The sequence below is a fragment of the Phoca vitulina genome, unplaced genomic scaffold (assembly GCF_004348235.1).
Source record: "Phoca vitulina isolate PV1807 unplaced genomic scaffold, GSC_HSeal_1.0 scaffold8, whole genome shotgun sequence".
In the NCBI taxonomy this organism is placed as follows: domain Eukaryota; kingdom Metazoa; phylum Chordata; class Mammalia; order Carnivora; family Phocidae; genus Phoca; species Phoca vitulina.
Window position 1 is genome coordinate 36,636,193 of NW_022589711.1, and position 16,915 is coordinate 36,653,107.

The 16,915-nt window shown below is 37.1% G+C and overlaps 1 protein-coding gene across 1 annotated transcript in view; it reads left to right on the plus strand.

The window, feature by feature from the left end:
• ATP6V1A (ATPase H+ transporting V1 subunit A) overlaps positions 1–16,915 on the plus strand; it is a 60,374-nt gene that overhangs the window by 34,477 nt on the left and 8,982 nt on the right. The window contains exons 4-12 of the mRNA XM_032406560.1: positions 1,630–1,844; positions 2,131–2,268; positions 4,445–4,596; positions 8,088–8,250; positions 8,770–8,878; positions 13,270–13,392; positions 13,485–13,599; positions 14,597–14,660; positions 16,049–16,252. Coding sequence (XP_032262451.1) covers positions 1,630–1,844; positions 2,131–2,268; positions 4,445–4,596; positions 8,088–8,250; positions 8,770–8,878; positions 13,270–13,392; positions 13,485–13,599; positions 14,597–14,660; positions 16,049–16,252 — 1,283 coding nt within the window. The remainder of the gene's footprint in view (positions 1–1,629; positions 1,845–2,130; positions 2,269–4,444; positions 4,597–8,087; positions 8,251–8,769; positions 8,879–13,269; positions 13,393–13,484; positions 13,600–14,596; positions 14,661–16,048; positions 16,253–16,915) is intronic.

Genomic DNA, 16,915 nt, shown 5'->3' on the forward strand with positions numbered 1-16,915 from the left:
TGGGGAGGGTATGTGCTCTGGTAAGCGCTGTGAATTGTGCAAGACTGTTGAATCTCAGATCTGTACCTCTGAAACAAATAATGCAATATATGTTAAGAAAGAAAAAAAGAAGAAGAAGAATGTAGCAGGAGGGGAAGAATGAAGGGAGGGAAATCGGAGGGGGAGAAGAACCATGAGAGACGATGGACGCTGAAAAACAAACTGAGGGTTCTAGAGGGGAGGGGGGTGGGAGGATGGGTTAGCCTGGTGATGGGTATTGAGGAGGGCACGTTCTGCATGGAGCACTGGGTGTTATGCACAAACAATGAATCATGGAACACTAAAAAAAAAAATATATATATATATATGTATTATGGAAGATGGATAGGTATGTGATAAAGTATAGGAAAATGTTAATGGTAAGATCTAACTGGTAGATAAAAGAATTCACTGTAAAATTCCTTCAACTTTGCTCTAGGTTTGAAAAGTTTCATATTGGAAATTAAAATACGTTTTGGAGATCTTTCTAGAGCAATTCATTGAAGCCCCCCTTTTTTTTTTTTTACAGCTACATAGAATTCCATCATACGAATATACCATAATTTATTAATCTCTTTAATGATAGAAATTTTGGTTGTGTCTAGTCTATATATATTATAAACAGTGTTATAGTGTAACTATAGTGTGAATTCACGGAAGTTGGATTCTTGGGTCAAGGTTTATGCGTTTTAAATTTTGATAGATTTTACTGAGTTGCTGTCAGTAAAAGTTGTACTGATTTTACTCCTGTCAACAAGTATGTGAGAGCAACATGGTTTCAGTGTGCTTATGTGCAGGTTTTCTTCTTTTCCTTTTCAAAACCACTTCTTAATTCTTAAGATTTTAAGGTTTTGCCCAGGTACTAATATCCTTTCTAGGGGACTGATATTCCTCGGTAGTAAAAAAAAAAAAAAAGAAAACAACAATGTATTGCTTCTGCTTTTAGCTCTGTGGTTCCCAAACTGTGCAGAAGGCACACTGGGCAGCTGCTGCAAACTCATTTGATGTGCCAGGATATTTAAAATTTTTGAGGTTAACACAGGAATATTAGACATGTTGTCAGACATCACGTGAACCAGTAGCTTCAGTTAATAGACACTTTCATTATTCAGCCGCACTATGTTTTTGTCAGTGATGTCATATCTTTGCAAAGCTGAGTGTTTGGTGATTGTTAAGCTAAAAAGCAGGTATCATACAAAAATAAATGTGGAGCAGGCGTTCAGTCTGATTCTAAGATTTGAAAATTTTACAGTGCCCAATAGGCACTTACATCCCATTTGAGGAACTGATGTTATTTAAAAATGAAATTAAAATACTATTTTTTTCCTTAAATCTCTCTATATATTTTTCTCTTAAAGTGACAGTTGTTAGGACATATGTATTTATTAAGTTGGTTGGATAGAACTATTTAATAAATGGAATTATTAAATATATCTTTTGTCATAGGTCACTGTGAAACAGTTACTGAAACACTGAGGATGTTGCAAACTAAGAAAGTTTGAGAATTTCTGTTTTAGCTTCTTAAGTAGCATTTCCTGTTCAGCTGTGGTGTTTCCTTCTTATAGTGTCTCTAAACTTTCATAGTGAGTTTTCCTCAACTACTGTTTCTAGCTGGTGTATCTGTTGGAGATCCTGTACTCCGCACTGGTAAACCCCTCTCAGTAGAGCTCGGGCCTGGCATCATGGGCGCCATTTTTGATGGTATTCAGAGACCTTTGTCAGATATCAGCAGTCAGACTCAAAGTATCTACATTCCCAGAGGAGTAAATGTGTCCGCTCTTAGCAGAGATGTCAAATGGGATTTTACACCTTGCAAAAACCTACGGGTATGTCTTTATAACCAAGGTTTCTAAAGTTGGTGAAAGAATGTGAAATGGATGTTTAGTGAACTATTTTGTACTTTAGTCAAATAAAAATAGACCACAGAAGCATAGTTTAAAATTTTCTTTAAATGTACTAGAAGAATTATAGAACTAATATGTTTTATTGATGAGTGAGGCAAATGATTTAAATAATAGCAGCAGCAAGGATGAATCTACTTGACATTTATTTAAACATTAAACAGCTTGATGCTTATTTGAACATTAAACAGCAAATGCATTTGTTCTCTAGGTTGGTAGTCACATCACTGGTGGAGATATTTATGGAATTGTCAATGAGAACTCACTCATCAAACACAAAATCATGTTACCCCCACGAAACAGAGGAACTGTAACTTACATTGCTCCACCTGGAAATTATGATACCTCAGTAAGTATTGTATAAACTTTATCTCATAGTGTGGCCCTACCTGATAATTGTCCCATTTTAGTGTCCTGTATAGTCATAGAATTGATACTTAATGTGTAGGTTTTAAATCACTCCATAATTTTTTTTTACCTTGATGATTTAATTCGCTTATCTATTATAAAATGATTACCACAATAGGGTTAGTTAACACATCATGTACTTAATTTTTGTGTCTGTGTGGTGAGAACATTTAAGATCTACTCTGTTAGCAACTTTCAAGTATATAACACAAACTGTTAACTACAGTCATCATGTTGTACATTAGATTCCCTTATTCACTTTTTTCAAGTTTTTGTTTAAATTCCTCTTAGTTAACATACAGTGCAATATTAGTTTCCGGTGCAGAATTTAGTGATTTATCAGTTACATATAACATCCAGCGCTCATCACAAGTGGCCTCTTTAATACCCATCATCCACTTAGCCCATCTCCCACCCATCTCCCCTCCAGTAACTCAGTTTGTTCTCTACAGTTAAAAGTCTGTTTTACGGTTGCCTCCCTTTTTTTCTCCCCCTGTGTTCATCTGTTTTTCTTAAATTTCACGTACAAGTGAAATCCCATGGTGTTTGTCTTTCTGTGACTGACTTATTTCACTTTTAGCATAGTACTCTCTAGCTTCATCCACATTGTTGCAGATGGCAAGATTTCATTCTTTTTTTATGGCTAATATTCCATTGTAGATATATACCACCTCTTCTTTATCCATTCATCAGTGGATGGATATTTGGGCTCTTTCCATAATTTGACTATTGTTGATAATGCTGCTATAAACATTGGCATGCATGTACCCCTTTGAATCAGTATTTTTGTATCTTCTGGGTAATTACCTAGTAGTGTAATTGCTGGGTCATAGGGTAGTTCTATTTTTAACTTTTTGAGGAACCACCATACTATTTTCCAGAGTAGCTGCACCAGTTTGCATTCCCACCAACAGTGCAAGAGGGCTCCCCTTTCTCCACATCCTTGCCAACACCTGTTGTTTCCTGTAAATAATTCCTATAATTATTTTTTTAAGATTTTTTTATGATTTTATTTTTAAACTTGGGCTTGGGAATAGAAAAAGCAGAACATATTGAGTTGTTTGGTTTTTTTTTTTAACGGAAAGCAATATGTAGTATAACATTTTCCTACCTTCTTAACTTATGCGACATTACTTAAAGCCCTGATTCTTTAGGCATAGAATAGACTTACTTTGATTTTAACTGTCAATCTATATTTACTTAATAAATTATATGACGGATTATATGAATTCTAACTCTGGATGAGCTACTTAAAACTTAGTCCTTTAATGTTATTGATAGTCATATCATATCAAGTACAGTAGACTCAATAGTCTTTGTGGGTATGAAGATAACTTTATTAAGAAGACCATTGTAACAAATAATGTGTTCCCAACAAAATGTGATAAAAGAATACTTTTCTAATCATTTCACAAGAGTAAGTCTGTTCTCTACAAAATATAGAGAACAAAAGAGTTAAGATTGGGATTCTGGGCAGTCAGCCAGCCTGACTCACTAGCTTAGAGACTCACACACTCCTACATGGAAGAAACACTCTAAGGTAGATAATTCAAATTCACGTATCAACAAAGTTACTGCTTTCTATAGGTCTGTGGACGTTGGGGTTGTTTGTGAATAGTTGAAATCATCCCAGTGTTCATAAATGTTAGAGTATTACCTTTTTGCTTTTGTAAATATTTAATATTTAACTTTATTAAGTATTTCAGGGTTCATAATAGGTAAGTATTTTAATTAAATCAGTGTAAGAGCGTTGTAATAAAGTAAATGAAAGAATACAAAGTAAATTATGAAAGTTTTCATTTCTCCCCCATTTCATTTCTATATCTTTTAAGACTTGTCCCTGTGAATATCCATGTAATTTATTTAACTATTCCTTTGTTACTTGAAATACCTCTTTCTCAAAAACTCCTATTTTTTAATTCTTGAAACAGTAATAAGTACACCTGGTCAAAAAAATGAGAATTGTATATAAAGATTTGCAATAAGAAGTACAAATCTCCTTCTCCACTTCCACATACCACCTCTCCACCTCAAGAGGAATCTGGGATTACTTTGATTTTGGAGGAAGGAATGTTCATAAATTTGACTATACTTAACATCCTGCTGTATTTTTATAGGATGTTGTCTTGGAGCTTGAATTTGAAGGTATAAAGGAAAAGTTTAGCATGGTCCAGGTGTGGCCTGTACGTCAAGTTCGGCCTGTCACTGAGAAGCTGCCGGCTAATCATCCCTTGTTGACTGGCCAGAGGGTCCTTGATGCCCTTTTTCCGTAAGTTTGAGCTGTGTCCTGTGATTTTTCCTCAGAGGATTATATGTGCTTATTGTTTCACTGCTTTATAGATAAAGATTTAATGTGCTAATGCTATAATAAATTTTATCTAGAGAAGTAATAGTGAACTAGATAAATATATTCATATATTGCCAATGCTTATTATAGAGTCAAATCATTGAAAATTTATTGTTTCACAGTTGCAAAAGCAAAGTTTTTTTTCTAAAACTTTCTGAAAAAATAAAATTTCCAGAAGAAAATCTATGCCCAAAGATATAACTATCTTTATTAAGTTATCCTGGATTTAGTTGATTGGTATCACTATAAGTTGGTGGTTTCTAAAATCAGCGGAGCTCTCCATGCTGCCCAGGATTCTTTATTACTTTATAGTCTGCTCTTTGCCATTTTCTTTGACTGCTTAAAACATCTTTAATTCTCAGGCTTCACCATACCCTGCTTTACTTTCAACAAATGACTTCATCATTTAATTCACAGAAAAGACTGAAGCCATGATACAGTAACTCCTTCAACCTTGATCACTGACCCACATACGTCCCACTGACCCTTGAAACCTACTCTCTGAGTTGTTCTCGCTATTTCTCGTGACTTATTAGTCAGCACTTCCTGTTTCCATATCCTTCAGTATCTAGCTTAAGCTTACTAGTTTGTCAATTTTCTGCATATTTGCCGGTATACTAAATTTTCTTGTTCCTTTGTTTTTGTTACACCCACCCAGCAAAATCCCAACTGTGAATCAGTCCAGAAGGGGATACCCTTCTTCCAGATCTACACACAGGCTGCTGAGAAAATCAAATAATCAGTGCAAGTTAGTACCTCACTGCTGGGTCACAGTCCTGCATTTCCCTGTTTACCATTCTCCTCCTCTCCTCAGCAGCTGTTTCAGACATCTGCACCTGCCTCAAGGCCTCAGCTCCATTCTTCCTTCTTTGGCAACAAATGATCATGCTAGAGCCTTCACAGAGAAGTTAGAGGTCATCACATTTGAAACTCCTTCAATTAATGTACACTTCCATCCGTTCCTTCTTCTTTCCTCTTTCTGGAGTATATCCCACCTCATGTCTCCTCTGGGACCTCACTTTAGGTTATCTCCCTTTAGATAAGCTTCAAGGTTATCTTCCCTTTATCTCCCATCTAATGAAAAAATTTCTACCCTCCATCCTTTCCCCTTTCTACCTTCCACTACTTGTCTCCTCATCTTCATAGCCAGACCTCTTGAAAAAATAAATTGGCCATCTCCACTTTTCCCACTCTCACTCTGTTGCCCACCCGGTTGAAACTACTCTCACTAACATCATCATTCACTCCTGTACTGATAATTCAATAAGTTTTAATATTTCCTTAATTGCTACAACTTTGGATATTGCTTTCTACTCCTTCCTCCTTCAAATACCCTCTTTCTTTGTTTTTCCTATTAGCTTCTGTCCACAAGTTCTTATTCTCCATTTCAGTTCCCTTCTCCCTTAATTTTGATATTTCTTAGAGTTTTTTCACTCTCATGACTTAAATATTAAATATTAAAATGATGACTTTCACATCTGTATCTTCCTCCCAGATCTCATGTGAGTTCCAGACTCACATGTTCACTTCTGTTCATACCTCTCCTTTTGAATGCCTTAGAGGTGCCTCAGAGTCAGTATATTCATAGCTCAAATCATCATCTTAATCACCACTCTCTTCCTTGAAACTTGCTCATCTTTTTTTTGTTGCCTCTTTGAGCAGATGTCACTGTCGTCCATCCGGTAAATGCCTAATGTAAAATCTGTGACTTCTCTCAAGGATCATTCTTACCTGCCCACATCTAATTATTGAACAAGTGCTTTTATTCTATTACCTGGATACTTTTTAATCTATGTCTTTCATCCCTACTCCATGGCTTTAATTAAGGATCCTACCCTAATTCCTGCAATAATCACATTTAATCAGACTTCTCTTCAGTCTTACCTTCTTTCTAAGTGATTGTCCATGTTACAAAATGACCCATCTAAAACATATATCTCGTCCTGCACTGTTTTGCTTGAAGCCCCTAACTGCACTTCATTGCTCTTGAAACAAATACTCCTTAACTCCTTACAAAACCATCTGTGATCGGGTTATTGCTTACCTTCCAGTATCATCTCAGCCACTTGACTGCCCAAGCTCCTTATATACCATCTTCCAGGCATCCTGAAGGACTTCTGGTTCCTCAAGCAGTGCTCCCTCTTGCCCCCGGGCCTTTGGGTATGCTGTTTCCTCTGCTTGGAACATTATTTCCCTTTGTCTGGCTAATTTCTGTTTCCTTTCAGGTCTTAGCTACTGTCAGAAGGATCTCCTAACCCCACTCCAATCCAGTGTCAGACTTTGCATCCCTTCCGGTGTTCTCCCATAGCACCTTGGCTATTCTCTATGAAAGCACTTTTCACATTGAATTTGACATTGAACTTCCAAACTGGGTCACACCCAGCCCTGCCTCCCCACCCAAGTTAAAAGTGATTTGAGAGAGGTAAACAAAGCCATGGAATGAATGGACATGCCTTCTTAGTTTATCAAAGTCACTGAAAAGTTTGAAGGAGAAAAAAACTTTAATGCATATTAGTTTTATATTGAAGAAGTCTATTGTTATTATTAAGGCTATAGTGTTTCTGTGAATTTTATAATAAAACACAGTATTGCAAAGAAATTTCCCTTAGCATTACATTTCATTTCTCCTGCCTATACCCGCCTGCTCTACATACACACTTAGCATGTGCGCACACACACGGACACACACCACGACATGCACTTTCCTCTGCCCTTAAGGGTAGTTCACTCTCCTGTGCCACTTTGTAGGGAAAGTTTGAATGTAGCTGCTAAATGGCACTGTAATCACCAGCTGCCTCTTTATTTTACCCCGCTGGAATGTGAGCTCTGTGCGGACAGAAACATGGCTATCTTATTTGCTGGTGTCTCTCCAGTATCTCCAAGCAGTGCCTAGAAAGTACTTTATAAATAGTTACTCAGTGTATAAAAGGGGATTGACAATGACACCTTAACAAAAGTCTTCGTTCATTAACCTTTATGGCAGGATATGATTTTCTTAGGTCTTATTTTTTGCCTCAGAAGACAACTTAGTAAAGTTGTTTAAATTTGTCTTTTAGCTTTAATTCCTAATTGTGCTTTCCTGAACTAATCTATATAAGCATTCTAAAAATCATTAGTACTGTTTTATTTATTTTCAGATTCCTTTTCCCCAGGTACCTTATAGCATATATTCTCACTTTCCAGCTGTTAAAGATGGTAGAAATGGTTAATGACAATAAAAAAAATACACTGTTACAGGTATCAACTGGGAGAGCAATTTTTGTAGCTGTATCTGTATATCTATCTTTGTATTTACAGATGAAAATATTTCAAAGTGCTTTCTTTCCTTAACTTGTATTTCTGTGTCACTTACCTACTTTATTTGTTAGTATTTATTAGCAAATAAAGTAATGCACTTTGTTTTCTTTGCTTAGATGTGTACAGGGAGGAACTACTGCAATCCCGGGGGCTTTTGGCTGTGGAAAGACAGTGATATCACAGTCTCTTTCCAAGTATTCCAACAGTGATGTGATCATCTATGTAGGATGTGGTGAACGAGGAAATGAGATGTCCGAAGTCCTCCGGGACTTCCCAGAGGTCCGTATGTATAAAGCTTCAAATATTATTCTCGAGAAAATACCACTGATCAACTTTCAGTGGCAATTAATAAAGCTTTGTGTTGGATCTGGAGCAATGCTCTCATTTGTCAAGGATCTCTTAAGGAATTTTCTAATTATATTTGTAATTCAATTTGTATATTCAAGGAAAGGAATTTGAATTTTTCAGTCAAATACTTTAAAGTTTCTTTTTGTGGTCTAATGGTTTTCAGTTATTAGGAGAAAGATAAAATAGACAAAATATTTATGGATGGGAACTTTATATCGGTTTTATATGCTCTATTAGGTTGCTAAACTAATACTCCTTTTTCCATAAAATAATGGATTTCATTTATGAAATAAAAGCACAATGGGGCAGGAAGAAAAGTTTGGAGTAATGGGAAATACCACTTGGGGAAAACTGATTATAAGAGGGATTAAGTATGGGAAAATTGTAAAAAGGGGGACTAAAATGTTCTATTTGGAAATTAGAGGATCAAAATAGATTGTTTGCCTTTAGCTCACGATGGAAGTTGATGGTAAGGTGGAATCAATTATGAAGAGGACAGCTTTGGTAGCCAATACCTCCAATATGCCTGTTGCTGCTAGAGAAGCTTCTATTTATACTGGTGAGTATATGAATTAGAATAAAAGCAGTTTACATCTGGGGCACTTGGGTAGTGCAGTTGGTTAAGCATCCAGCTCTTGATTTTGGCTCGGGTCATAATCTCAGGGTCCTAGGATCAAGCCTCGCGTTAGGCTCTGTGCTTGGTGGGGCGTCTGCTTGGGATTTTTCTCCCTCTCCCTATGCCCCTCCCCCCACTTGCTTGCCCTCTGTTTCTCTCTCTCTCTCTCTCTCTAAAATAAATAAATAAATCTTTAAAAAAAAAAAGGAAGTTTACGCCTGTTCTTAAGTTTAAAGCTAGCATGACCATAAAATGACACATCTTCTACACTGTTTTTTTTTTTCATTACATGTTTTACCATTGCTCTAACTCCAAATATACCTGTAGCTCTATAACTTGAAACATCAGTTTTGAATTATTGTATTTTGATGGCTAGATATAAAAGATAAGAAAATCTGTGTGTTTATGTATTACCTCGCATCTTTGCTCCTACTTCTATCCCAGCTTTTGGTACTCTTATTTCTACATTTTCAGGATTTATAATATTCACATTCTGTTGTGTAACCATACATACAATATTTGTATTAGCCTTAAACCTAGAGTAAAATGGAGTCAGTCCCCACAGCAGTCCTTTGGCTACAGTTTCTCCATTTGTTTCGTGGTTGGCTAAAATCTGACTTTTTGAAGTTTCTTCAAGAAAGGCTCAGGGAAACTATATTCCATGGATTCTTTTTTCTTCATAAGTTTGTTTTTTTCCACTGCCTTTAAATTTTCTTCCTTTTTCTCTTTTCTCTTTAAGTAATCACTACACCCAACACGGAGCTCGAACTCATGACCCCAAGATCAAGACTTGCACATTTTTCTGACTGAGCCAGTCAGGTGCCCCTCCACTGCCTTTAAATTTTCTTCCTTTTTCTCTTTTCTCTTTAAGTAATCGCTACACCCAACACAGAGCTCGAACTCATGACCCCAAGATCAAGACTTGCACACTCTTCTGACTGAGCCAGTCAGGTGCCCCTCCACTGCCTTTAAAGTTTAGTAGTAGTTTGGCTGGGTATAAATATTTTGGATCAGTGTTTGTTTCCTTGAGACCTCTTATTCTAACATTAAATTCTAGGGAGAGAGGGGCATCTGGGCAGCGCAGTCAGTTGGCCTCGGATTCTTGGTTTCGACTCAGGTTAATATCTCAGGGTCATGGGATCGAGCCCCACATCGGGCTCCACAGTCAGCGCAGAGTCTGCTTGGGGTTCTCTCTCCCTTTTCCTCTGCTTCTCCTGGTGTGCTCACTCATATGAGCTCTCTCTCTTTCTCTCTCTCCCTTTTTCTCTCTCTCTCTCAAAATAAATAAATCTTTAAAAAAATAATGCCAGATAGAGATCTGAAGCCGACCTGCTTTTTTCCCTTTTATAGATGATTTTTCTTTTTGCTCAAAGAAATTTCTCTTTAAATTTAAAGTTTTATAACTTTATTAGGATATATGCCAGTATTGATAGTTTTGATAAATTTTTCCTGAAACATACTTATTTACCTTTTCAACCTATGAAGATGTCTTTTATTTTTTTGGAAAATTTTCAAGAATTGTTTCTGAAACTTTTTCTCTTCTCTTATGGTTATCTTCTTTTTTTTTTTTTTTTAAGATTTTATTTATTTAGGGGCGCCTGGGTGGCTCAGTCGGTTGGGCGGCTGCCTTTGGCTCAGGTCATGATCCCAGGGTCCTGGGATCGAGCCCCGCATTGGGCTCCCTGCTCAGCAGAGAGCCTGCTTCTCCCTTTCCCTCTGCCTGCCGCTCTGCCTACTTGTGCTCTCTAACTCTCTGTCAAATAAATAAATTTTAAAAAAACAAAAAGACTTTATTTATTTGACAGAGAGAGACACAGCGAGAGAGGGAACACAAGCAGGGGGAGTGGGAGAGGGAGAAGCAGGCTTCCCACGGAGCAGGGAGCCTGATGCGGGGCTCGATCCCAGGACCCTGGGATCATGACCTGAGCCGAAGGCAGACACTTAATGACTGAGCCACCAGGTGCCCTGATAATAGAGTTTTTGTATTTCTTGTTCTCCTTGTTTGGTGATTACTTGTGTGAGAAGGGAAAAGTGACCTATTCATCTACTATTTTAAGAGAGGAAGTCTTCTTTTAAATAGCTGCACAGTATCCCAGCTGTATGGCTATATCATAACTGATTTAACCAGCATCTTTCTGGTAGACACATGGATTATTGATCGTTTTTTTGCTATCACAAACTTTGCATCACTAAAACATCCTTATGTGTGTTTTTTATAGTTTCTTTTCATGTTTTGTGCACATTTCTTTGTACATTTTTGTAAGGTAAATTTGTAGAAGTAAAATTGCCAAGCATACAACTGTTATATAGATTTTAGATTTTGATAGCCCTTCAAAAGGGGTAACAGCGAGCAAGAGTTCTGTTTCTCCACATCTTCACCAGTGCTAGGTTTTGTACCACTTTCTTAGGATAATTATCAAACACATAGACATTTGAAAGAATATTGCATTCTCAGCACCCAGATTTGACAATTAGCATTTTACTATCCCTGCTTTATTAGATACCTGTTCAGTCTGTATTTCTTTCAGTGAGCTAGCATCTTTGCTCTTTGTATTAACCATTTGAAAACTGCTTTCTGTCCACGTTCCTTTTGGATAGGAGTTCTTTTTCATACTGATTTATAAAAGCTCTTTGAAAATGGTCTTTTATCTATCATGAGTTGCCAGTGTTTTCCCAGTTTGTTCATCTTTTGATTTTGTCTAAGGTGTTGTTTTGTTGGTTTTTTTACACTGATAGGCGCTGATATCATTAGGTCTGTGAAACTCCTTTGAAGTTTACTCATATGTATCTGTCTCTTCCACCAAGTCTTTCTAATACATACACACAAGCATTAATGAGCATCGTCACAGAAACTGAAAATGTAGCCATGCTGGTATAAGAGAGGACCTGATCCTATCATCACATTGGAATATGTGATGACAAATGTGTTTTTTTAAGCCTTAATAATGAGAAGTGATATTTTTTTAAGACTTTGATCGTGGAATCATTTTTTAAAAGCCTCAGATATCAGTATTTCTTATTCTGAAAGATGTGATATGATAAATAGTAAATTGCTGAATTTTTGAGTGCTATTTTGTTTTACTTATATATGCCTCTGTTTCTTTACAGGTAAAATAAAGGAATCAGGGCATTAGATTTGGGGGCTCTTACAATGTAGTAACAACTATAACTTTCTAATATGTTGGAGTTGCATAGTACCTTGTACTTTTCAAAGGGCATTTATATGTATCATTTCATCTGATATGTACAGATAGATAGAGCAAGAGTTATTCCATTTTAACAGATTAGGAAACCACACTGGGAAATGAAGCTAGTTTGCTGAGGTTAATGACAGAACAGAAACTAGAACCCGGGACTTCTTTCTGTACGTTAGACTCTTTTTCTAAATGGTTTACCGTAGTGATTTAAAAGAATGGAACCTAATATGCAGAGCAGAATGATCTGGATAATTAAGATATTAGTCAGGTTAATAACATTTGCTACTTTTGAAAAATAATCAAACAAGCTAATTAGTTGGGGGGTTTTGGTATGTGTATGTGTGATATGTAGATAAAAGCTACAGTGGAAATTAATTTCAGACATAATTATCTCAACAAGGAATAGGGAAAAAGTCTTTTCCTACTTTTTAAAATGTGTATTATATTAGAATAGGCTATGGCAGCAAATAAACCCAAACTTGTCATTGCTCAGTATAATAGATGTTTTTTTTAAGTGGTCAGCGTCTATTTTTTATTTTGTCATTCTGGCCTGGGACCCAGGCTGAAAAGTACTCTTTCATTTTCAACTCATGACTTCCAGAGCTCCTGGGAGTCCTCTCTATCTCAGTAAGTCAGAAAGAATAAAGAGCATGAAAGGATGTGTGGCTTGCCTGATGATGAAACTCATTACTTTGACTTTCATTCTATCAGCTGAAGGTCAGTTACATGGTCATATCTAAATATTAAGGAGGCCAGGAAACATAATTCAACTGTGTGCACAAAACAAGAGGGAGAACAGGGCGCCTGGGTGGCTCAGTTGGTTGAGCGACTGCCTTCGGCTCAGGTCATGATCCTGGAGTCCCTGGATCGAGTCCCGCATCGGGCTCCCTGCTCGGCAGGGAGCCTGCTTCTCCCTCTGACCCTCCCCCTTCTCATGTGCTCTCTCTCTCATTCTCTCTGTCTCAAATAAATAAATAAAATCTTAAAAAAAAAAAAAAAAAACAAGAGGGAGAACAGATTTTGGTGAACAGCTATCAGTCTACCTCATGTACTTATTGTTTTAAAGTTTTCTTAAGGGTGACAAAGTAAGGTTTCTACCTTGTAGAATTATAACTTGTGATATTCTTCCCAATTTAGGAATTACGCTGTCAGAATATTTCCGTGACATGGGTTATCATGTCAGTATGATGGCTGACTCTACCTCTAGATGGGCAGAGGCTCTTAGAGAAATCTCTGGCCGCTTAGCTGAAATGCCTGCAGGTAAATCTTTGTATTGCTTATCATGTAAGAAGGCTGATAAGATTTTTAGGACTGGCTTAGACCCTCTCTTAAATTTCTTTTCATTTTTTCAGATAGTGGATATCCTGCATATCTTGGTGCCCGTCTGGCCTCTTTCTATGAGCGAGCAGGCCGGGTGAAATGTCTTGGAAATCCTGAAAGAGAAGGAAGTGTCAGCATTGTAGGAGCGTAAGCACCTCAACTGTTCACTTTTCAAAAGAAAAATTAAAAGTTATTTATTTTATTTTATTTTATTTTATTAAGATTTTATTTATTTATTTGACAGAGAGAGACACAGTGAGAGAGGGAACACAAGCAGGGGGAGTGGGAGAGGGAGAAGCAGGCTTCCCACTGAGCAGGGAGCCCGATGCAGGGCTCGATCCCAGGACCCTGGGATCATGACCTGAGCCAAAGGCAGACACTTAACGACTGAGCCACCCAGGCGCCCCAAAAGTCATTAATTTGAAAGAGAAAAAATTCAGCTTCTTCTGAGGGTAGTGGTTCTTAACCAAGACTGCACTCCAGGGTCACCCAAAGAGCTCCTTACAATGTATATGTTTAGCTTCTCTCTGCATATTCTGGTTATTTGACTTAACTGATTTATTATATTTAAGTCACAATGTCTTAATAACTTAGAAATTTATAGGCATGTTAAGGTAAGATTGTATCAAAGTAAAAACAAAATGAAGATCCATGATCACTACATAAAGCCATACTTTGTTTTTAGAGCTTTTTCTTCCTGTTTCATCTTTTGATTAGAATCACGAAACTGATTATATCTCTAATTTCTAGTACTAGAAGGTATTCAGTAGTTACCATTGTTATTTGCAATGTAGTACTGATCTTTATTAATATTTGTATGTCAGTTTTTCTTAGTTCTAAAGTTTAGTTCTAAAGGTTAGTTCGAGGGGCGCCTGGGTGGCTCAGCCAGTTAAGCGTCTGCCTTTGGCTCAGGTCATGATCCCAGGGTCCTGGGATCGAGCCCCACCTCGGGCTCCCTGCTCAGTGGGGATCCTGCTTCTCCTACTCCCTCTGCTTGTGCTCTCTGGCTCTCTCTCTAATAAATCTTAAAAAAAAAAATGTTAGTTCTAAAGTTATTTACATTAATATTGACTTTCAAACGATTTTTATTTTCATATGCCAGTTACTTAATCTTCTATAATGCCTTTTTTCCCTTTAAATTTAGGGTTTCTCCACCTGGTGGTGATTTTTCTGATCCAGTTACATCTGCTACTCTTGGTATTGTTCAGGTATATCTTTTCCTAGCGTATAGTCAACTTCTGAGCTTTCCCACCCCGGCTCTGCTCTAATGTTATCTAAATCATCGTGAAGTATTTAATCTACTCACTACAGAGTTAAGCAATAGGAAAGTCTGTTTTAGGAACATTCTTGTCACTGAGAGCTTTTAATACTGTCCATTGTTTCTTAGCTCTTTGCCTAAGATTTATAACAAACTTAATTTCTGTAAGTGGAAAATACATCCGGAATAGCAAAGTTTTATTAGTGTGAGAATAATATAGCCTTTAAGTGAGAGTAACCCTAGTTGTAGAAACAAATAGGCCTAAAAATGCATAATGGCAAAAACTCAGTAGAAGTTTCTTTTTTCTCATAGTATGATCCAAAGCAGATGATCTTATCAGAGGATGGCTCTTTTCCACTTACTAGTAATTCAGAGACCAGGGTTCCTACCAGCTTGGGGCTCCACCGTCACCTAGCCTTGTAACCGTCTGCATCTCTGGCTGGCACGAGGGAGACTGTGGAGAAGGCACACCCGCACTGTGAACTCTGAGCTCAGATGCAGTCACCCCACTCATTCTGTTGGCCACACCCAGATGAAAGCAAAGCTGGAAAATGTACTTTCTGCCTACGCAGCTGCTTCCTAGTGACAAGGCAGGAATTGCAGTGGATAGCTGGTCAACTTGGCCATCAAAAGAAGCCTAAATGAAAGATGTATACAAATCAGGGCTGTAGTAAAATGTTGATGTATTCATAACTGTGTGTATTATTCATGGGGAAAAAGAATATTTGCTTATGTTTCTGTCAGTATCTGAGAAAAAAAATGGCAGAGGCTATATTTATAACTCTCAAGGTGTTTAACCTTTGCTAATATTTTGAGTTTCAATTTCAGGGAAAGGGCAAGCGAAGTTAAGAATGCATAAAAATATATGTGAACATTTGGCCTCAGAAAAATGACTGTTGGATCTTATTGGATTGGCCCTTAATCATAGGGAATTGAATTTAGTCAGAATGTTTCAAGGTGTTTAATCAAAGTGAAGAATCTATTCTATCTCCGTAAGCATTTTCTGGTTCCTCTGTTTATATTGCACCATAATAAATCTTCAGAAGAGTCCATTCATTTTTCTTCTATCAGATTTGCCATACTATTAAGGAAATTCAGATACAATTTGAATTTGATTCATAGATAATATCCATCCTGAAACTAAAACGAATATATTTTTTAAATTGTAAGTTGTATTCTATTTCAGTTATATGTGGGATATACTAAAAAGATTGATAATTTGACCAAAATATTATAGAATTGCATATTTAGGACAAATATACTTTAAGACTGTTAAAAAAATTTTTTTTTTTTAAGAAAAATCATTGTATTTGTTTGTTTGTTTTGTTTTTAAATCAGGTGTTCTGGGGCTTAGATAAGAAACTAGCTCAACGTAAGCATTTCCCCTCTGTCAACTGGCTGATCAGCTATAGCAAGTACATGCGTGCCTTGGACGAGTACTATGACAAACACTTCACAGAATTTGTTCCTCTGAGGACCAAAGCTAAAGAGATTCTGCAGGAAGAAGAAGACCTGGCAGAAATTGTGCAACTTGTGGGAAAGGTGAGTGGTTAAGTCCCATGGAGGACGGGTCTGTGAGTTAGAGTGATATGTTGTAAGGACAGATAGAACCTTGGATATACAGATTCTTGCCTAGCAAAATGAGTACTTATTAAATATTTTTTGAACTAATAGAAGTTTAGCTTATCCTTTATCCAGCAGATATTTGAGGGTCCTGTTTGTGTTATGGAAGGTAGAAAGATGATTATTGTTTTGATTACCTATTGTTGAGTAACAAACCCACTTTGAACAGTGTTTTACTGCTCATAGTTTTGGGGTTGCACACCATGGAGAATGAGGTATGCAGGACCTGGAAGCAGACTGTGTTGCACACAGCAACATGGATGGATCTGAAAAAGAGCCAAAGACACATACGTGACTGCTTTACATAGTATAAAATACTAATACAAAATAAAATACACATTTCACATGAATTTTTGCACGTAAAGGGATACACATAAAACACATTTTAATACTTACGGTTGGACACCTGGGTGGCTCAGTTGGTTAAGCAGCTGCCTTCGGCTCAGGCCATGATCCTGGGGTCCCAGGATCGAGTCCCACATCGGGCTCCCTGCTCAGCGGGGAGTCTGCTTCTCCCTCTGACCCTCCCCCCCTCGTGCTCTCTCTCTCAAATAAATAATAATAATAAATATTAAAAAAAAA